This window comes from Coturnix japonica, chromosome 6, assembly GCF_001577835.2.
Source record: "Coturnix japonica isolate 7356 chromosome 6, Coturnix japonica 2.1, whole genome shotgun sequence".
NCBI classification, from domain to species: domain Eukaryota; kingdom Metazoa; phylum Chordata; class Aves; order Galliformes; family Phasianidae; genus Coturnix; species Coturnix japonica.
In genome coordinates, this window is record NC_029521.1 from 19,434,134 (window position 1) to 19,454,589 (window position 20,456).

At 61.3% G+C, this 20,456-nt stretch overlaps 3 protein-coding genes across 10 annotated transcripts; 2 read left to right on the forward strand and 1 right to left on the reverse strand.

Annotated features, from left to right (window-relative positions):
• Positions 1 to 1,115: 1,115 nt before the first annotated feature.
• On the forward strand, positions 1,116 to 10,968 carry CRTAC1 (cartilage acidic protein 1). Of its 7 annotated transcripts, XM_032445469.1 has the most exons (16): positions 1,116 to 1,225; positions 4,016 to 4,212; positions 5,389 to 5,585; positions 6,355 to 6,485; positions 7,020 to 7,176; positions 7,620 to 7,754; positions 7,979 to 8,124; positions 8,266 to 8,402; positions 8,966 to 9,048; positions 9,149 to 9,249; positions 9,324 to 9,492; positions 9,571 to 9,716; positions 9,817 to 9,859; positions 10,117 to 10,260; positions 10,448 to 10,452; positions 10,584 to 10,666. In XM_032445469.1, the coding sequence occupies exons 1-16, from the start codon at positions 1,172 to 1,174 to the stop codon at positions 10,590 to 10,592; spliced, it is 1,854 nt and encodes a 617-aa protein (XP_032301360.1). In that variant the 5' UTR covers positions 1,116 to 1,171; the 3' UTR covers positions 10,593 to 10,666. The 7 variants fall into 7 exon arrangements, with proteins under 7 accessions (XP_032301360.1, XP_032301359.1, XP_015722744.1 ...); XM_032445468.1 differs by lacking the exon at positions 9,817 to 9,859 and having other exon boundaries at positions 10,584 to 10,968; XM_015867258.2 differs by lacking the exon at positions 10,448 to 10,452 and having other exon boundaries at positions 10,584 to 10,798.
• A 289-nt stretch (positions 10,969 to 11,257) lies between these two features.
• GOLGA7B (golgin A7 family member B) lies at positions 11,258 to 16,446 on the reverse strand. Of its 2 annotated transcripts, none has more exons than XM_015867266.2 (5): positions 16,162 to 16,446; positions 12,952 to 13,077; positions 12,498 to 12,650; positions 12,308 to 12,409; positions 11,258 to 12,200 (listed from the first exon to the last, which is right to left on the reverse strand). In XM_015867266.2, exons 1-5 carry the CDS (start codon positions 16,429 to 16,431, stop codon positions 12,108 to 12,110), a joined length of 744 nt encoding a protein of 247 aa, XP_015722752.1. In that variant the 5' UTR covers positions 16,432 to 16,446; the 3' UTR covers positions 11,258 to 12,107. The 2 variants fall into 2 exon arrangements, with proteins under 2 accessions (XP_015722752.1, XP_015722751.1); XM_015867265.2 differs by lacking the exon at positions 16,162 to 16,446 and adding an exon at positions 13,591 to 13,784.
• A 1,413-nt stretch (positions 16,447 to 17,859) lies between these two features.
• SFRP5 (secreted frizzled related protein 5) lies at positions 17,860 to 19,899 on the forward strand. Its single transcript, XM_015867269.2, has 3 exons — positions 17,860 to 18,453; positions 19,020 to 19,097; positions 19,231 to 19,899. The coding sequence occupies exons 1-3, from the start codon at positions 17,934 to 17,936 to the stop codon at positions 19,569 to 19,571; spliced, it is 939 nt and encodes a 312-aa protein (XP_015722755.1). The 5' UTR covers positions 17,860 to 17,933; the 3' UTR covers positions 19,572 to 19,899.
• The last annotated feature ends 557 nt before the right edge of the window (positions 19,900 to 20,456 follow it).

Here is a 20,456-nt window from a genome sequence, read left to right on the forward strand (position 1 = left end):
TCAGCTGCACTGCAAGAGGGGTCATCAGAAATGGAGTGTACAGGGGTACTTGATGGTCACGTTGCAGCAGCGCTGTGGGAAACAATCAGTGGGACTGAGAGCTCTCCAATACAGCAGGGAGAGGAGAACTGCGAGAAACAGGCAAGAGCTGAAGCCAGACACGTTCGAATGAGAAATAAAGGTTTCAGCAGGGCAGGAGATCAGCCGCTCGGCACGGCGCAGGCTCCTGCTGCCACCAGGTGCAATGAGGTGGCTGCAGCCCCAGGTTCCATGCTGGGTTCCTGTAGACGTGTTCTGCTGGGGTGGCCCAACCAGTGCCCTGCCAGCACCGTCCCCATGCCACCATAGCCCCACGGGGAGCTCTGTGCCTAGCCCTGCAGCAGATGCTATGGGAAGGCAAGAGACTGCACACGAGCCCAGCTCAGCATCCAATAGCTACAAGGTTTTGGCATGCAAGTGCCTTGTGCATCCAGTCCCCAGGTCCCCAGCAGTGAAGCAAGTGCCCTTCACCCGGGGCCATGCAGGGGATTGCGTGGGGATGATCCTGAGCCCTTGGGCACAGCTTTGGGAGCTGATATCTCTCCGTGCCCACAGTTGCATTGCTCTGCTGAGCAAAGCAGCTGGGATGGGGCAGCTCTGTGCATCGTTGCAGTCGGTGGGGAGCAAATCTTGCTGTGCTCTGGTTGGAAATCACCCTGGGGGGAAATGAGCGTGGGGGAAAGTGCCCCTGTGTCACTGCAGGTCTTCAGCCGGGATTCCAATCCCCATCACCCAGCTCCCGTGTTGCGCTGCTGGGACCCCATAGTCCCAAAGCTTTGGGGAGCATCCTAGCAGTGCAGGACAGTGTGGGACACGATGGGACAGAGCAACCCACCACCCCGTGAAGGTTATGAGCCACTCTCCTGCCACATGCCTCAGCGGGTCCCCCCATCATATTTTGGCTCCGTATCACCCGGCGCTGCCCGGCCGTGCTTCCACTGCAATTTCGGGCAGTAAATCAGCTTCGCACAGCCCCACCTCCCCGCTCTCCATTGGCAGCGGCACCCCTCGCCCCGCTCATTGGCGCTGCTGCGGCCGCCCAGTGCTACATAAACCCCGCACGGGCGGCCGGAGTCGTCGGGCGGCGCGGGACCGGGAGGCGGGCGGTGAGCGGCAAGGCGGGCGCTGCGGGATGCGCTCCCCCCGCCACCGCCGCCGCGGGGGCACCTGGCAGCCCCCAGCGCCCGTGAGTAGGGAGAGGGCCCCGCGACCCCGCCCCGCCGCCAACTTTGTCGGGGAGTCGGGGGTGGGTGCGGGAAGTTGGGAAGTGGGGAGGGAAGGGGGCGGAGGAGTTGGGGATGGGGTGGGGGAGATAGGGGTGCTGATGGGAGTGGGGGTTTGGAGGGGAGCTGGCCGTAAGGGAGCACCCACCGGGACGTTGGGGCGGTGATGGGTAATGGGAGGGAAGGGGAAGCTCTTCTGTTTGGGGACGTCCACACTTGGTCACTGTGGGGCTGGAGGGGTCTCTCTGCCCCTCCACCTGTGCAGGAAGGGGCTGCCTGCGCGGTGCCACGGCTGAGCCCCCCCCCAAGGTCCCAATGTCCCTTCGGGCTGAGCTCCGAGATAAGGTGACTGCTTGTCTCCATACTGCATGAGCTGCTGCTGGCTGAGCCCCAGCGTGCTGGGTCCGGTGCTGAGCAGTCCTGCATGGGAGGGAACAGGGACCATCTCTGCATGAGAGCTGCGGGTGTGAAGCCCATTGGGAGCATCCACGGTAGGATGCACACAGGGACCAGGGCCTGTGCGAGGGGTGTGAGGTGCACAGTGCTGAGCCAACAGCAGTGGGACCAGGGCTTGTGACTTTGGCCAGAGCAGAGGTACTGCAGGGTCAGGGCTGCTTGGGGCTCTGGCATCCTTGGGACACTACAGCCCCTCTGGGACAGAGGAGGCTGAGTGCAGGATACCTCCCACCTGTCCTCTACCCTGGCAGGTTTGACTGTGGTGGCCTGGAAATGATGGGAAGGGGGATATGGTGTCACTGGGACACATGCAGCATGATGTCATGCGGTGCTGTGATGTTACTGTGCTGTCACTGCTCTCAGGTGGCTTTGGGGTGTGGTGGGGCTCCTGCCGCACAATGTCACACGATGTTATGGCGGTGCTGGTCTGGGATGGGATGTGGCCTGGGATGGGATGTTGCCGCAGTGGTGACGCGTGACATTGGGGACATGCAGCATGGCAGCTGCGATGTCACGGGGACGGGGCGGCCATGCAACCGGCCAACTCCCATCTCCCCATGATGTGAGCTGGGGACCACAGCTATGTACGTGAGGAGCCCTGGGGCAGCGTCTCCCTACCTGCGGTTACAGGTCTGTGGGGTGTGACCTTCCCAGGTTCGTGCACGCTGGCATTGCCCTCACCCCATCCCTTTCTGCCCTCTGGGTACTTTTGGCAGCAGCTTTGCATGGGGATGGCAGTTCCAGGGAGCAGCTGTTGGGCCAGCACAATGTTCCTGTGCTGCCCAGCTGTGCTCTGTATGGGCGCCCATGGCACCCCTGCCTTGCTCCTCTGTCCCTTCTTTCCACCTCAGCTCCATGCCACCAGGCTTAACCATGCTGAGCAGGAGCCCCAGTGTGACTGCAGCACCTGTAGTGACCTTGCCACTGGATGAGAAGACATGAGCTGGGACATGACTGCTGGGACAGGAGGGGGCTGAGATCTTCCTAGCCATTCAAGCAGGATCCTGTTGCCTCAAACATACTTGTGCCATGCTGGAAGCCACGGGGCCTCTCTCATCCAGCACATTGAGCCTGGCTCCCTCCCTTTTCCCAAAACAGCCTGGCTCTGGGCCGGGCAGCCCCCACCATGGCACCCAGAACCGGATCCATGGGCAAGAGCCTTTTGTTTCCAATCAGGAACATTGTTTCCTCCTGGAAAAAGCTTCATCCAGCTTGGAGGGATTCCGGCTGCAGCTGGATGAAGTGGGGGTGTGCCTGGGGAGCAGGCCAAGCTGCAGGGAGTGGGAGCTGGATGGGAGACAGATACCCATTGGTGGTGTGGGGGCATCAGGCAAGGGAATGCTGCACTGTGCAGGGAATCAGAGGACAACCCTGTGCCCATGTCTTTGTGCATGGGCAGCTGCCCAGTGCCTTGTTCCCACACTTCCCAGATAAACCTTGGGGTGCTAAGATCCTTAGGGCCTTCTACCTCCCCAGGGAGGCAGCAGCAGGCTGGTGGTGACAGTCTACCAAGATCCAATAACTGGTCACCTTCCCCTCTCCAAGCTGGCCACACAGGGCCAATGGCATGAGCACAGGCTGACAGTGAGACTAGTCACCTTTCCCCACTGCTGGTCTTTTGGGGGATGCTCCTAAAGAATTTGGAGCAGTCCTGTTATGGCCACACAGAGCAGCGTCCCTTGCTGGGTATCCCAGCCCTTCCTCCAGACTGTGGGAGCAGGGATGGCTGCTCTTGCTTGCAGCTGGAGCACTGACGCACGGGGCCTTGGGCACAGCTAGTGCCATGCAGCTCACTGCTGCTGGGCTTTTCTCTTCTGGAGGGACTGCCTGGTCCACAGTGAGTGCAGCTGTCCTGAGTGCCACCTCACTTGTCACCCACGCTAAAGCCGGGTCAGAGCCAGCTCCAAAGCTCCGCAGCCTTGCCAGCAGTGCTGGCAGCCACAGTCCTCCGCAGTCCGGGTTAATTGAGCCTCTCCTTCCAGTCTCCCGTCACCTTCCTATGGCTGCAGACCTGTGCAGACACCTGCCTCCCACCCCTGTATGGCTCAGCAGGTGCTCACCCCACAGAGTCCCCAAGAGGAACAGCGATGGCAGGATGGGGAAACTAAGGCATGCTGGAGCTGCACAGCAGTGCCCGAGGTCTTGGGGTGGAGAATTGAAGGGTTGTGGGTTACTGAGTGGGGTGGGTGGTGAGTGGTGGAGGAAGAGCAGCTCGTGCAGAGATGATGCTCAGGCTCCATGGAGTGGGGTCTTGGTGGTGCACCCAGCAGAGCTGAGGGGCTGCAGGTCTGTCCCAGGTGCCCAGGATGCTGGCGCTGTGCCTGCTGTCCCTGGCCTGGCTCAGTGAGGGCTCCCAGCGCAGTGAGCCCATGTTCACCTCCGTCACCCACCGACTGCTCCCACCTGACTACGACAGCAACCCCACACAGCTCAACTACGGCGTGGCTGTCACCGACCTGGATGCTGACGGCAACTTCGAGATTGTGGTGGCAGGGTGAGTAGGGACAGCCTTGGGGACAGTAAGACATGGTGGCCCTGCAGTGCCAGGAGCTCCTCGCAGCCCTGTGTCCCAGGGCTGACAGCCTTTCCCAACTTGCTGTTTTCTCCATAGAGCACACGTGGTGCCCAGCTGAGCTCCCAGCTGCAGGCAGTTGGTCTCACTGTTCTGCTGGGGCACATCACTAACATTCCCATCCCTCCATCTGGAGGAGGTGTGCGGTGGCACTGCCAGCGTTCCATCTACATGAGGACATTGCTCCAGGGCTGGGTCCCCTTGCTGTGGGATGGGGGCAGCTGCCCAGCGGCTGGGTCCCACCCCTCAGCACAGAGGCAGCTCAAGCCCAAGCCCGCTCGGCTCTGCTGACAGGACTCAGTGCTCTCTGGAGATTCACTTAATTGGCTGGAGGTTTTTTATAGCCATGTATGGGTGTGATGGCTCGGAAGGGCTGGCAGGAACCAGTGATGCAGGAGCTGGATGCTGTGCTGCCCCAGCACCCGAGCAGGGCTGGACACGGAGCAGCTGCTGCTGGCAGGTCCTGCCCTGGCTGGGGTCATGCTTATCCATGAGGGAGGCTTGCACGTATCCTCACCTGGAAGGGAGTGTCTCACCCTGTGAGCCCAGCACGGGCTGGCACTCTCTTTGATGTATGGGGCATGGATATGAGGTGTCTGCCCAAAAATGCAGCAAGCCTGAGCAGCCAGGGGCACCCAGCAGGGCCTGGGTCTCTGTGCTCAGCAGGGCTGAGCCAAGCAGCCAGGAGTGGTTTTGTAAGCAGCACGGTGCCCGTTGTGTAACTTGTTTACCAGTGTGTGGGGCAGGAACAGGCGGGGAGCCTGTGGGGCACACTGTGCTGAGCGATTTGCCTTGTATGCTGCCTTTGCTACCCTGGGAAAGGGCTGCAAGCAGGGAACCCGCCCCATCCTGCCCTGACACTACCCAGGGTGCCCAGGCCAGGCTGATGTGCCGTGCCAGGCTGAGCCCTCCCCATGGCAGCCCCCACAGCTGGGGGCAGAGGGAGGCAGATCCATGACCACCATGTCTTTGCTGTGCCCCTCAAGCTGCTGGTGCCCAGATCCTAGTTGGCACAGTGCATGGCCACCTGCACAAGGGGATGGGACAGGGGCTGTCATGACATTCCCAACTCCAGAATCCCTGTGTTCATGCCTACAGATACAACGGCCCCAACCTGGTGCTCAAGTATGACAAGGCACGGGGACGGCTGGTCAATATGGCAGAAGATGAGCGCAGCTCTCCTTATTATGCACTGAGGGACCGGGCGGGCAATGCCATCGGTGTGACAGCATGTGACATCGATGGGGATGGCCGAGAGGAAATCTACTTCCTCAACACCAACAACGCCTTCTCTGGTGAGCTCCAGGCACCGGGGGGGGGGCCCAGCACGGCTGCCCACGACCTTCGGCGTGTGAGGGATGTGTGCGGGCTGGAGTTAATTTCCCAGTTGAGTGGCTCCATTGATTGATAGCAGCACGGGCGGGACGCTGAGCCCAGCCAGATGCTGAGTCAGCACTTCCAGCCGCCCTCCCCATGGCACCCGGAAGGGGATGGCAGTGTCCCTTCACCACTGGGACTGCTGTGCCACCAGGTTGTGTATGTACCCATGCTTGCTGACCCCCATGATGGTGGCAGAACTGTGTCTCTGTACCAAGCCAGAGCCTCATCCTGCCTTACTGGTGCTGCCACAGCTCCTGGGTGTATTGGCCCTGAGGAGGGGACAGCTGTGCCCCAAGGCATCTCCAAAGCTCCCTGTTTCCCTTCTCCATCCCAGCTCTGCCCCATCCCACTGATGCAGATGTGTTTTCATTCTCCATTTACCAGGGCTGGCACTGGCTTGTCTGCATGCCCATCCCTAAGTCAGGCAATGCCACTGGCACTGTCACAGCAGTGCAGCTCACCGCCTGTGCCCGGCACTGCATTGATTTTTGCCTCCACAGGCTGCACCCCATTGGGACACATTTTAACTTAATGAGTTGATTCTTCCATGTGTCTCCCAGTGACGCTTATGGGTTATGGGAATTATGCTGGTGGCGGCTGCTGGGGGGCAAAGCAAGGGTCATGTCCCATTGGGTTGAGCTCAGGGGGAGGATGGTTGTGGCAGCCCCTGACCACATCCCATAGGCATGGCCACCTACACGGATAAGCTCTTCAAGCTCCGCCATGGGCGCTGGGAGGACCTGCTGAGCGACGAAGTGAACCGTGATGTGGCCAGCCGCTTCGCTGGGCGCTCCGTCGCCTGTGTGGACCGCATGGTGAGCAGGCAGGGTGTGGGGCAGCCCCTCACCCAGACATCAGCCACATCCCACTCCACTGTGGCTGGGGGTGCCCCCTGCATGTGGTTGGAGGCTGTCAGAGCTCACAGCCCCCCCCGGCCATCAGGGCTTCGGGCATCCGTCCACACGGTTGCCGCTGGCTGATAAACGCGCCTGTCGAGGTGATTTATGTCCCTGTCACCTGCTCTTTCTTCTTCCTCCTCCCCCAGCAGTTTGTTTCCCAATGATTATCGCTAAATCAGGGCCCAGCTGCTGCACGGGACAAGGGGGGTGGTGGGAGGGGGGGGCACCTGTCACAGCAGGGAGCGTGGCATGAACTGAACACCAGCACTGAGCATGGGGATGGTGAAGGTGATGGGACACATCCCATTGGGATAGCACAGCCATCCCCAATGTAGGGTGCTCTTGGCTGTGGGCACTAGGGACCCTGACAGCAGGGAGGACGGGGGCCAAACCCAAACCCACAGGCTGAGGTGGGGGCACAGGGAGCTGAGGTGGTGCTGCTGGCTGCAGGGCTCAGGCAGGTACTCCATCTACATCGCCAACTACGCCAGCGGCAAGGTGGGCCCACACGCCCTGCTGGAGATGGACGTGGCTGCTAGTGACCCTGCCCGTGGCATCGTGGTGCTGGTGGACGTGGCCGCCCAAGCTGGTGTCAGCAAATACACAGGTATGGAGAGGATGTGAGCATCAGTGACCTGTGCCATGACCCACGCCGCGTGTGCCATACATTGCCTGCCTGACTGCCCCACCTAGTGGCCACCCCACTGTGCGTGGCACCCACCCAGAAGGACCCCGCTGTCACCCTGCTGGTCCTCTGGCAGCGTCCTGAGGGCATGGGGATGCAGGGTGCATGCCAGCCAACATGGGGGGCCGCCGCGTGCCCTGTCTCTGAGGCGGTAAATTCTTACTAATTAGGAGTGTTGTCACCATGGCGATGGCAGTGATTAGGTTGGCTGTGACACAAGCGGCTGCCAGCCCCAATTAGCTCCTGATGAGAGGGAGTGAAGGAGGAGGGAGAGAGAGGAGGGGGTCTTGGGAGCATTGGAACTGATGCAGGGACACGCAGCCCCCAGAGCAGGGGACAACCTTACCACTGGCTGCTGTCCCCAGGGGGCCGTGGTGTGGCTGTAGGTCCCATCCTGAGTGACAGTGCTTCTGACATCTTCTGCGGGAACGAGAACAGCCCCAACTTCCTCTTCAACAACCGTGGGGATGGGACATACCGGGACGTGGCAGCTGCGGTGGGTGAGTAGAGGGTCGGGAGGATGACACCAAATGAGCTGAGCACAGTGCTGGGGAGCGGACCATGAGGACTAACAGCCCCGTTGACCACAGGAGGGGTATTGCTGATGTAAGGGTGCAGCATGGGGAGGCCCATGTGGGGACCAGGGGGCCCTGTCCCTGGAGGTGCCCTGGGGAGGTCTCCCAGGACTGAGGGTCCCATCTCCCTGTCCCCTTGCTGCTTGCAGGGCTGGATGACCCCTACCAGCATGGACGTGGCGTGGCATTGGCTGACTTCAACCGAGATGGTCGTGTGGACATTGTTTATGGCAACTGGAATGGGCCGCACCGCCTCTACCTTCAGGCAGGGGCCCCTGGGCGTGTCCGATTTCGGGTGAGGGCTGGGGCTGGGATGTCCCCAACCACCAGCTTTGGTGCTGAGCCCCAGTTTGGCTTTGAGCCCTGGTTCCCTGTGGGGATGGGAAGCAAGGAGCAGCGTCCTCACATCACCAGCCCGTACCCATCTCTCACACAGGACATCGCCACTCCCAAGTTCTCCATGCCGTCCCCCGTCCGCACTGTTATCGCTGCTGACTTTGACAATGACCAGGAGCTGGAGGTCTTCTTCAACAATATTGCCTACCGTGGCTCCTCCGCTAACCGCCTGTTCCGGTAGGGCTGGGGGGCAACATCCCGCAGCAGGAGCCAAGCAGCCCTCACTGTGCTCTTCTCCATTGGTGCCACGTGCGGGACCAGTGCTCCAACTCTGCTTATCAAGGAGCCATGCCTGAGCCCTTCCCCATGTCATTAGTAGCCCTGTGGCTGTGCCTGCAGCAGCCCCTGGGGTCCCCATGCTGCTGATCACAGCTGTGTGGAAGCTTGTTCCCTGCTGCAGCTAATTGTGGGGATCAATTCCTCACCACTGCTCTGCGGCACCCCCTCACCATGAAGGCACAGTGGGTGGGTGGAATGCAGTAGTTTGGGTGGAGCCCCAGGGGTTGCGGCAGCATTTGGAGATGGTGCTGCTGCTCTGCAGCTCAGATCCATGCCCTTCTGACATCTCTGTCATTCCTCCATGGAGCAGGGATGAGATGTGCATGTCCAGTCACCAGCCACCCCACATGGCCCTGTCCCCTCTGGGTGTCACCTCTCTGCCAATCTGCACCAAGGTGGAGAGCTGCTGGTGGTCATGGGGACACGAGGGCTGGCACTAACACCCTGCCTGTGCTCGACAGGCTCATCCGCAGGGAGCACTCAGATCCCATCATAGAAGAGCTGAACCCTGGGGATGCACTGGAGCCTGAGGGCCGGGGCACTGGTGGGTGCTGCAGGGCAGGGCTGGCTGGGGTGACACAGCATTGCCAGGGTGCTGCCATCACCACGAAAGCCAAGCCCATGACCTGCTGCTTTGTGCACAGGGGGTGTGGTGACAGATTTTGATGGCGATGGGATGCTGGATCTGATCCTATCCCATGGCGAGTCCATGGCACAGCCACTCTCCATCTTCAAGAGCGCCCAGGTGAGCAAAGGGGCTCCTCTAGGTGTCTTGGTCCCTGTGGCCCCCCAGGTCAGTCCCCCTCCCCTCTGCTGCAGGGTGTTGGCAACAACTGGCTGCGGGTCGTGCCACGTACCCGCTTTGGGGCCTTTGCACGAGGGGCCAAGGTGGTGCTGTTCACACGGCGCAGCGGTGCCCACCTGCGCATCATCGATGGCGGCTCAGGGTACCTGTGTGAGATGGAACCCGTGGCTCACTTTGGATTGGGTGAGCTCCAGGGTGGGGGCAAGAGGCTGCCACCCCTTTAGTTCTCCCCACACCCTATGACAGGCTGCTTGCCCACAGGGCGTGATGAAGCCAGCAGCTTGGAGGTGACGTGGCCCGACGGCCGTGTCCTGGTGCGAGCAGTGGCCAGCAGCGAAACCAACTCTGTCCTGGAGGTCCCCTACCCCCAAGACACAGAGAAGCCAACGGTGCCCACCCTGCTGGAGGTGAGGGCCCACGGGGAGTTGTTAGGGGATAGGAATGCGGGGCTGAGCTCTGCTGCCTTGGGGCTGCCCCATCCCAGTGTCTGCTTCTCCCCAAACGCAGTGCGGGCAGGGATTCTCCCAGCACGAGAACGGACGCTGCGTAGGTGAGTGCAGACACAGGCATGGCTGAAACACAGAGTGTGGCTGTTGGGCATGTGCTCTGGGAGCCTGGACTCTGGAGGGGGTGGGGGGTGCATGGATGACACAAGTGACCCAGCAGAAGTGGGAACACAGTAGTGCTCAGCTGTGGCAGTGCACCGATTGTGCATGGCCACATCCACGCTTCAGCACAGTGGGAGTGGGGGTGCACCACTGGCAGTTCCCAGTCTGTCCATATCATCCCCATCCCCTCTGCCCACAGACACCAACGAGTGTGCTGAGTTCCCCTTTGTCTGTCCCCGGGAGAAGCCCATCTGCATCAACACCTATGGCGGGTACCGCTGCCGCAGCAACAAGCGCTGTGCCCGTGGCTTCGAGCCCAATGAGGATGGCACAGCATGTGTGGGTAAGTGATGGTGGAGATACACCGGAGCAGCACCTTGGGATGACAGTCACCCCTGTACCCTCCAGTGGTTGCCTTGGCCCCAGCCCCACATCCATGTGCCTCCAAGCCTGCTGGTCCTATGCCACCCGCTTGCTGCTGACCACCCAACTCTCTTTCTTTCCTGCTCCTTTTCTCATTCTCCATGCAGCTCAGGTAGCCTTTTTTGGGGGATACCCCTCCACTGGGAGCTGGCTCTGGGCCCCCCAAGGTGTTCTTCTCTCTCTGGGCTTTGGACTCTGCCTTTGTCTCTATGCACTTTAACCCTGCCTGTAACACCCGAGCAGCCTTGGTGAAGGAGCGGCCAGTCTCTGCCCGTCTTCTTCTCTCTCCCCATGTGGAACTACCCTGGACGGGCAAGGGACCACAGCACCATCCAAACACTGCAGCCCGGGACTGAAGCCCCAGCACTCCCCCCGTATCGCTGGCTCCATCACCTCGATCCTGTGCCATGTGCCTGCTGGTTTGGCCTGAGCCACGTGTGCTTCGCAAGTCCCCTCTTCCCTGGGGGGGGGGTAACCCCCAGCAGAGGAGGCTCCCCCCAGCCCAGCAGGGGAAAGTCCCCCTGGTTTGTTTTTTAACTTCTTGACCCTGCTGTTTGAAGTTGGACCCTGCTCAGTCTTCCAGCCTATCTCCTGGAGAACCTTCCCAATAAACTATACACTGTCTGTTTGCCTGCTGGCCTGAACTCAGGCTTCCAGCAAGGTGGGAGCCACTATTCTGCCCTGGATTCCTCCCTGGACCTCCATTCCCCCCAGGCACAGCCCCTGTGCCAGCCATGCCATGACAGTAAACCCATCTCTGTCCCACTTTCTCTGCATGTCCCACAGAGTGTGCACTGCTCTATGTCTCCCCCTTATTGCCCCATGCTCACTCTCCATATGGGGCCAGAGCTATGGCACCCATTGCAACAGGGTGCTTAGCCCCAACTCAACCCCAACACAGGAGGAGACAGGGCAGCTGACGGGGTCGAAGCATGAGGTTTATTGGAGGTCTCCATCAGTCTCCATGCAGGGTGCCCCGCAGGTAGCACCAGAGCTGGGGTCACTCCCCACCCTCCTGTGGGGCCGGGTCCTCCCTCCATGGCCCTGGAGCTCCCTCCCAGTTACTCGATGTCACAGGGACCCACCACTCGTCTCTTCCCCCCGGGGGTCCCCCACCACAGGCTGCAAGTATGCGTGCTGCAGCCAGGGGTGCTGCATCAGGGCAGCTCTTCAGGGCTGGCACCTTTTGGCTCATGGGCAGGGTGCAAGCAGGAGACACACCCCCCACAACCCTCCAGCATCACAGGGATGCTGCATGCTGCAGGGAGGGGGAGAATGCATGCAGGATGTTTGGCAGGAGGAGCTGCATCCCCTGCCCTGGCTGGGGATGGCACAGGGGAGGGCAGGGAGCAGGATGCAGACAGAACCTTTGGGGCAGCACATGGGTTGAACACACAGCACCATCATGCAGATGAAGTAACACAGGGACACAGGGCCATGTCCCCCTGTCTTCAGTGCTGCTGGAGCACTGCAGGGCAAGCTCTTTCATTTGGGGGGGAGGGGAAGGGGGGCTGCAGGAGCCCTTTGGCACTGGTTTGGTTCAGTGGGAAGCATCTGGAACACCCCAGCAGCAGTCCCTGCCTGCAGTGGGTCTGGGCAGGGGCAGAGCCACCACAGGGGGTATGTGGCACAGATGCCACATGGCCCCCAGGCCCCCTCCCACCCACCCTGGGCTCAGAAGCGGGTGCTCTGGTAGTGCAGCCTGCGGATCTCAGAGAGGCGGCTGTCCCGGCAGTACGTGTCCCTGCAGGGACCACCCCCTGCCAGTCACCGCCCCCCCCCACCGCTGCTGCTGCTGCTGGAGCTGCCACTGCTGGAGCTGCCGCTGCTGCACCGGTCCTCGTAGATGGAGATCTCGATCTGGGCATTGCTAAGGAGTAGCCGTGGGATGCATTAGCTACAGCCCCCCTGCCCACTGCCGGTGTCATCCCCCCCTCACCCTCATCCCCCCTTATCCCAGAGGATACAACTCTCATGCCACGCTCCAGGGGGTCGGTGAGCAGCAGCCCCCGTGGTGCATAGACCTTCTCATTCTGCTCCTGGATGTACTTGGAGATCTTCTTCAGGACCTGTGAGTGCAAAGGGGCACTGAATACCCTCCAGCCCTGGTGCCCCTCCCAGCCCCCATTTCCTGTGCCCTTTCCAGGGCATCAGCACCTTCTCGTAGTGTGTCTCCATGCAGAGAAAGATGAAGTAGGCAGTGGCACAGGCCAGGCACCCCTCCAGGTATGAGCTGCCCCCGATCTTCTCCGCTTCAGCATAGAACCCATTGAGAGTTTTCACAGTCTCCTCGAACAGCTGACGCTCAATCTGGGGCAGAAGCTGCCATGAAGAGATGCTTGGCCAGCAACTATCCCCATCCCTGGGACGCCCTGGGGACCACCCAATCCTGTCCTTCCTTCTCAGCTGCTCCCTGCCCATTTCCCATCTACACAAAGGCTCCACCAGAGCCCCCAACCCCCAGAAGAGATGGTTATGTACTCTGCCCAGAGCAGCAATCCAGAGCTGGCTCAGGGCCACGCAGCCCCCCATGCCCTCTCCCTTTTGTTTAGACAATCCCCATAGGACTCTGTATATAGGGCACCCCCACGCACACTGCCAGGCATCCTACCCGGCTCTCCAGCTCTGGGGGGAACTTAGTCTGGAACTGGCACGTGGTCCCATCACTGTAGTCCCGCTGCACAAAGACCTTGGTGGCCAGGGACGCACTGCGCCGCAGCTCCTGCAGGCTGTGTACCTGGGGGGTGGCAGTGAGGTGAGCTGGGGGGATACAGCCTGGGGGTGAGGAGGGAAGGTCCCCACGCATCCCACTGTGGAGCTATGGAAAGCGGTGCCATTCTCACAGACCCCAGCATGGCCATGTGTCCACGGTGGGACAAGGCCTGATGGTGGCACAGGGATGGTCCTCAGTCCTCGGCAGGATGCTGGCAGAAGGAGGGGAACAAGGGACTGCTGCTGTGGGGCTGCAGCAGCTGTGCAGCTAGAAGAGCTGGGATGGCATAACCCTGGCACCCTGTGAGGTGTTGGATCAGAGCCGGGATGGAGAGGAGGATGGAGGGACAAAGGGAGGGAGTCAGACCCCTCACACTGCAGCCCCACATGGACCTCTCCATCAAGGACACCCCAACCCCAACCCCACACCGCTCCAGCCCCCCCGCAGGCACCTTGGAAGCGCAAGGGCCCTTCTGTGAGCGCGGACCCCGCAGGGCTCCAGCCCCACCCGCACAGCCCCGGGCACCCGCGCACCCACCTCCGTGGCCATGGCGCTCCGTGCGCCACGGGCCGGGCCGTGCTGCGCTGGGTCGGGCCGCGCGGGGGAACCGGAGCCGGCGGCGGGACCGGGCCGAGACGAACCGAGCCGGGCAGAACCGAGCGGGCGGCACCGGCGCTGTCCGCGGTGCTGCTGAGCCGCGCGGCGGAGGCGGAGGCGGGCCCGGCCGCAACGTGTGCGCAGCCGCCCGGCCCCGGGGATGGGCGCCCGCTGCTGCCTGCACCGAGCCCGGGGGGAGCCGGACCGATCGGGGGCGGCTGTGGGGGTGGCTGGAAAGTGGCTTCCCAGGGGTGCTGCGGCGTGGAGGGCACGGGGGGTAATGGGGGGCTGCATGCCATGGGAAGGACACGGGCACTGGGGGGGATGGCAGTGGGTCTGGCAGGCAGCCCTTCCCAGGTAGGTGGACGAGTGCTTCTCGTGCAGAATTTGCAGCTGCAGAGTGGGTGCCGCCAGCACAGCACAGGCAGACATCAGAGAGGAGCGCTAACAGATTCCCTGTTATCTCTGCCCATTGACAGCTCAATTAGAGGCAGAGAAATGGCAAACGGGAAGAAAACAGACGTTCTCCCTAGAGGAGGAGGGCACTGCAGGGGAGGGGGTGATGTGTGGTGGCTCAGGGCCCGTGCAGGGTGGAAGGGCAACAAGCCCTTCCTCTGCACCTACAGGGACGCTGGCAAGAAAAGCAACAAGCAGTGGGTGCAGAGCCTCAGCAATGCGCACACACATGTCTGGGGATGCACAGATCTACAGCTGGGGTTGCACGCATCGACACCTGGGGATATGTGCATCCCTGCAGGCATACGGACGTACCTAGGTGTGTCCCAGGATGCCCCCACACCCATGTCCCTTTCCCACACTGCATGTCATACCGCGTCACTGCTCACCTCCTGCCTGGCAGTGGCCGTGCCAGTTGCCATGGCAATGTCTTGTCTGTGGAGAGATGAGGTTCACTCTCCCAAGCGGTGGAGAGGGGCTGAGAGTGGCTGTGGGGGGCACAGCTGTCTCTGACACCCCCGTGTGTGTCCCCTGGGCTGTGCCCACCTGTGTTCCCCCATGAAAGCTGGGCTGGGTGGGAAGGAACCACAGCTGGTGGCTGTCCCCTGGGGCTGTGACACCGGGTGTCCCCTTGGGATTCAGTGCTGGGCATTTATTGGGGGTTCCCACTGTGCTCCCCACCCCCACACAGCCCTTGGCCCCACTGCTTTTCCCCCAGCCCCACCAGGCCCTGCCAGACCCCCAGCCAGACTCCCCATCATAGGCTTCCCAGCTGTAACCAGATGGCCCTTCTGCTGAGCCTGGGGGGCTATTTTTAGTTTCCCTGGCAGCAGAGGCACTGCTCACATGGCTGTGTCAGGAGCTGCCTTTATTCCCATTATTCCCTGCACCTGAGGGAGCCATCCCACAGCCCCAGTCCCACTACCCTAATGCTGCTCCTGCTCCAATAGGAGCAAGAAACCCTTGCTCTGGGGTTGGTCCCATACTGCCTATGTTTGTCACCCCCTCGGCAACCCTGGCCCAGAGAAGGTCCAGCCCTGATTCAGTGGGAGGGAACCTGTGCCCCCTCCTCACAGGGACTGTCAGCAGCTCTGCTTCAAAGGGAGAACGGCAGTGCCAGCCCTGGCAGCTGCTTCACACAGTGCTGGGGGGGCTTTAATTAATGTCAGGGGGAGAATGAGCTCACTGCCCCATTGAGGACAATGGTGACATTTGGGACATGGTGGGGAAGAGCTGATAACCTTTCCTGAGAGACAGCAGGTGTGCATGTGTCAGCATGGAAGGACATTTCCCACACCCACTCCAGGCACCCCAGCTCTGCCTCTGCCCCACGGGCATCACAGCCCATGGGACACTGCCCCAAATTGCCCACAGCCTGAGCTGAGCACACTGCCATCCCCACGGAACTGCTCGATGTGGTGTGGGGAGCAGTACTGCCGAGAGGTCCCCGTGTCTCTATGCATGATGCCATCCTCATGCAGAGCAATCCCCATATGGGCCATGTCCCATCCCTGCCCTGCATGGGGCTGGAGAGAGGCAGACAGTGGCTCTGTGTGCTCAAAGGATTTATGAGCCAGGGCAGAGCTGCTGAGGGGCTGGGAGGAAGCCAGGGTGGCTGCGGCCCCACAGCTGTGCCCGGAGCACTGCCAGCTGCATTCCTGGGGCTGCGAGACAAGTGGGAGTGTGTGTGGGCGCAGGGCAAGTGCGTGGTCACCACTGCCTTCTGCCTGCCCTGGAGGTCTGCAATCCCAGTGGCTTGGCCCCATCGTGCCCCCCTCCAGCACTCTCCTTCCTCCTGCACCTCACTGCGGGGCAAACTGACTGCAAGGAATATACTGGCACTGCTGTTGGAAGTGCCAAGGATAGGGTCTGAGAGACTGGGCACCATAGCACCGTGCCTGTGCCCCACTTCCCATGACAGCAGGATTTCCCCTCCTGCAGCAGAGCCAGAGCCTTGCACAAGTGTTAGTCCTTGTGCCTTGCAGCCCCCTGCACAGCCCCTGCCAGTGCTACTTCAGGAAGGTGAAGCAGCCCCCTCAGGGCATGTCCCCTTACCGTGTCCTCAGGGCTGGCCATCCCTGAGGTCTCCACTGCAGAGGGGGCAGCCCCCATGGTCCCAGTCCTGGTCCCAGCGCCGTGAAGTGTGACGCAGGCGGTGTCAGGGCTGGTGGCTGGGCTGCACAGACTGACAGGCACAAGTGTCTGCCCTCCAGCCCACTGCGAGGGTGCTGGATGGGGACACGGGAACGAGTGCAAGAGGAGCGCAGAAGGGACACCCCAGTGCAGAGACACATCCCCAGGACACCTGGCAGGAGAAGGACACATGGACCGCTGCCCCCAGCCCTGCTCAGGAAGTGACTCAGTGGCTCTAATGGAGATATAGTGGCAGATAGGGGCTCAGCAGCTGGTAGGGAGCCCCGCACTCCCCTGACCCTACCCACCAGGGCTCAGGGAGAGGCACAATCAGCATCGCTCCTGGGCACCTTATGAGTATCCCACTGGCTCCCTCTGCCCCCACCACCCTGTCCCTGGAGCTCTCACTCCTTGGCCCCTTCCCAGCACAAGCCCATTGCAATTAGCCAAGCTGCCCAGCCCCAGCTCATCCATCATGGGTTAGCTATTTTCTATCAGCATTTTTCTCCAGGCAATCTCACTGCTCCTCTGACAGCCCAGTGCCTCCCTCCTGCTACCGGGCAGTCCTGATAACGGGTGGCTCTATCTTATCGTGCTCCCCGGCAGTTATACATTAGCAGTGCCATCTCCGGGGCTTGGCCCAGGAGAGGTGAGATCAGATTCTGGGACAGCACTGAGCATCCCTGAGCACTGAGTGTCCCTGGGTACCAAGTAACCCTTATCTCTGAGCATCCTTTGGCACCATGCATCCCTGGGCACCACACATCCAGGGCACAGGTGGAACAAACAGGCTGCAGGCATGAGCTTGGTGTCTGAGGTTTTTGCACAGCCCCATAGCAGACAGCTCCTTATGGGTGTGTGGAGGGGTGGTCCCTGCCCCCTGCACGGGGCAAAGGGCAGCTGCTATCGCAGCCCACACCAGGCTGTTTGCTCTGTCGCCCATTAACTGAGCCACCTTATCCGGCAGACGGGAGCTGGGGGCAGCGTGGGAGTGCTGACCAGGTCAGGACATCGATCGCCACAGTGGGAGGGGGTGCTCCAGATAACCCCTGCAGACAAATGGGTTTCTAATGGGGTTCTCACCCTGGCACCCCTGGCCTGTCTCCAAGGGGAAGAGGGAATGTGGACTGGGCAGGTCTCAAGAAGGCTCTGGTTCTTCCCATGCCCTGGGCACCAGGGAAAGGGCCTGAATGTCCCCTCCCAGCTCTCCCATTCTGTCTCAATGAGCAACTAGTTGGGGTGCCCCAGGATGCTGCGGGGTGACACAAAATGCAGCTCTGAGGCAAAGGACAGAGCAGGGACTGCAGGTGGCACTGGGTACGAGTGCACCATGCAGCCTTGGGGCTATGCCCAAAACCCTGCTCTAAGGGGGGCACAGTGGTAGGAAGCAGTGCCTCCTGCCCCCCAGACAGGACGGGGATGTCGGTGGGTAGTGAGGGGCACGGTCCCTTCCTGAGTGCATGGTACCAGAGTGATGCGGAGCATCCCCGTGAGCCCACCCTGCAGTGCAAGGGAGGGAGGGAGGGCGGGAGCACAGCGGGCGGCCTGGCGTGGGGCCGGGGGGCCATGCGTGGGGGGCCAGCAGCCAGAGCAGATTGGCTGCCGGTGATGCCTGCGGGCTCCTTTGAAAGGGCAGCGTGGGAGGTGCCAGAGGAGCAGGCAGCGGCCGTGTGTCCCGCTCAGCAGGAGCGGCGATGCTGCGGGCGAGCAGCCCCGCGGGCACGGTGACACTGGCACTGCTGGCACTGGCGTTGGCACCGGGAGAAGGGCAGCACTACGACTACTACGGCTGGCAGCCGGACAGCGTGCCCCGAGGGCGCTTCTACGGGCGGGAGCCGCAGTGTGTCGACATCCCTGCGGACATGCAGCTGTGCCACGACGTGGGCTACAAGCGCATGCGGCTGCCCAACCTGCTGGAGCACGAGACCATGGCCGAGGTGAAGCACCAGGCGAGCAGCTGGGTGCCGCTGCTCAACAAGAACTGCCACGCGGACACCCAGGTCTTCCTCTGCTCCCTCTTTGCTCCTGTCTGCCTCGACCGCCCCATCTACCCGTGCCGCTCGCTCTGCGAGGTGGTGCGCGATGCCTGTGCGCCCGTCATGGAGTCCTACGGCTTCCCCTGGCCCGAGATGCTGCACTGTGGCAAGTTCCCTTCCGACCACGACCTCTGCATCGCCGTGCAGTTTGGGAACAACCAGGCCACCCCGCCACCGGGTAAGTGGGATGAGCACCACAACGGGATCAGGTTTGAGCAACTATAGGAGTCCCCATCCTTGCCCCTACAGCCCTAGGCACCCAGCTGCATGCACAGAGTTGACCCAGGGCAAGGTGAGTGGGTTGGCAGTGGGATGAGTGCTGAGGGTGAATGTGGGACCGCGGGATTGCCACAGGGCCGTCCCCTTTCTCTCACTATGTACCATCACAGCCAAAAGCATCCAGCCCTGAGCGCTGCACCTGTGCCATACCCACAGCCCTGCAGGTCCCCTCGGGCTGGGGAAGGGGTGTCATCTGAAGGCAGCCTTGGGTCAGGATCGGGTTGTGTCACCTTTCACCTGCTACCACCCTCACCCCAAAGCATCGGCAGTCAGGCAGGGTCCCCATTTCCTATCCCTCTTGGGAATTGGGTGCTGGAACTCCTAAATACGTGGTGCTGAATGTCCCTGAGTCACCTGGCACAGCTTCCCAGGCACAGAGGTGCTGCTCCCGGCTGTGTCACTACCCAAGGTGACACAGGTGACAGCCATCAGATTCTGCTGACAGCAGTTGCTCTCGCCCTGCAGTGCCCAAGATCTGCACCCAGTGTGAGATGGAACACAAGGCGGATGGCATGATGCAGCAGATGTGCTCCAGTGATTTTGGTGAGTGCCCCCCTGACCTCCCAGCCTCCCTTGGACCCTATGTGCAGGGGATGGGGCGCACCATGAGAGAGGACATCTCGGGGGGACAGGCAGAACATGTGGGGGGGTCACTGGGTCTATACTAACTTCACAGTGGTGAAGATGCGCATCAAGGAGGTGATAGAGGAAAATGGGGAGAGGCGCCTGGTGGCTGCCCAGAAGAAGAAGGTGCTGAAGCTGGGTCCCCTCAAGCGCAAGGACACCAAGAAGATGGTGCTGCACATGAGGAACACGGGCTCCTGCCCCTGTCCCCAGCTCGACAACCTAAGTGGCAGCTTCCTGGTGCTGGGGCGCAAGGTGGGCGGCCGCCTGCTGCTCCTCGCCATCTACCCCTGGCAGAAGCATAACAAGGAGATGAAGTTCGCCGTCAAGTTCATGTTTTCCTACCCCTGTCCCCTATATCATCCCCTGCTCTACGGGGCTGGGCAGCACTAGGGCTCCGTCCCAGGACTCCTGCACTTGCCCTGCTCTGCATCCCCAGTTCTGCACCCAGGCTGCATTCAAGGAAGCCCTGATCTGCACCCAGGACCCCTGCAGCCTCCTGAGCCCCCTACCTTCACATAAGACCCCTGCTTGACCTCAGCTGCACCCCAGACCCCAGACCCCATGCCCCTTCCCAGCTCCCATACCCCCACCCTCTGTACCCACAGACTGCCCGCCCCAGCTCCCAAAAGCCCTGAGCTGCATAGCCCCAGCTCTCCAGCACCCCACACCCTGGCCTATCCACACTAGAGTAAATTATTTTGTCTGAGATAAGCCTGCATCCAGCTCTCTGTGGTTCTTGGGCTCCAAAACCTTGGGGCATCCTGGGGGACACATGGAAGAAGGGCACAGGGCAGCTCAACAGTCCCTACACCATCCCTACTTCCAGCACCTGGGAAATAACCATGGAGGGGCAAAAGGGAGAAAGAAATCTGGAGGCTGGAGGATGCATGGACAGAGGGTGGCACTGAGTGCAGCAGGGTGCAGAGCTGGACATTACACCTCCCAGCCCTGGGTCCCTGCAGCATGGGAGTGGGGCAGCCCCAGGTTGGTTCCTAGTGAAGCAGCAGGGTCCCCCTCAGCCTTGTTTACTCTGTATTTTTGAGTCTGCTGCATTACAGAGCATCCTGGCAAGATATCCAGACACCAGGATAATTACTCAGCAGCAGGTGGCCTCACACCACAGTTTATAAGGGGTGACAAGGGGATATGAAGCTGCAGGACACCCCATGCCTGTTTAGCATTGCCTCACCAGCAAGGCACCAGGCACTTGCCCCATGCAGGAACAAGTGGGCACTGATGCTGACAGTGGGATGTGATCCTGCCCCATAGCCAGCA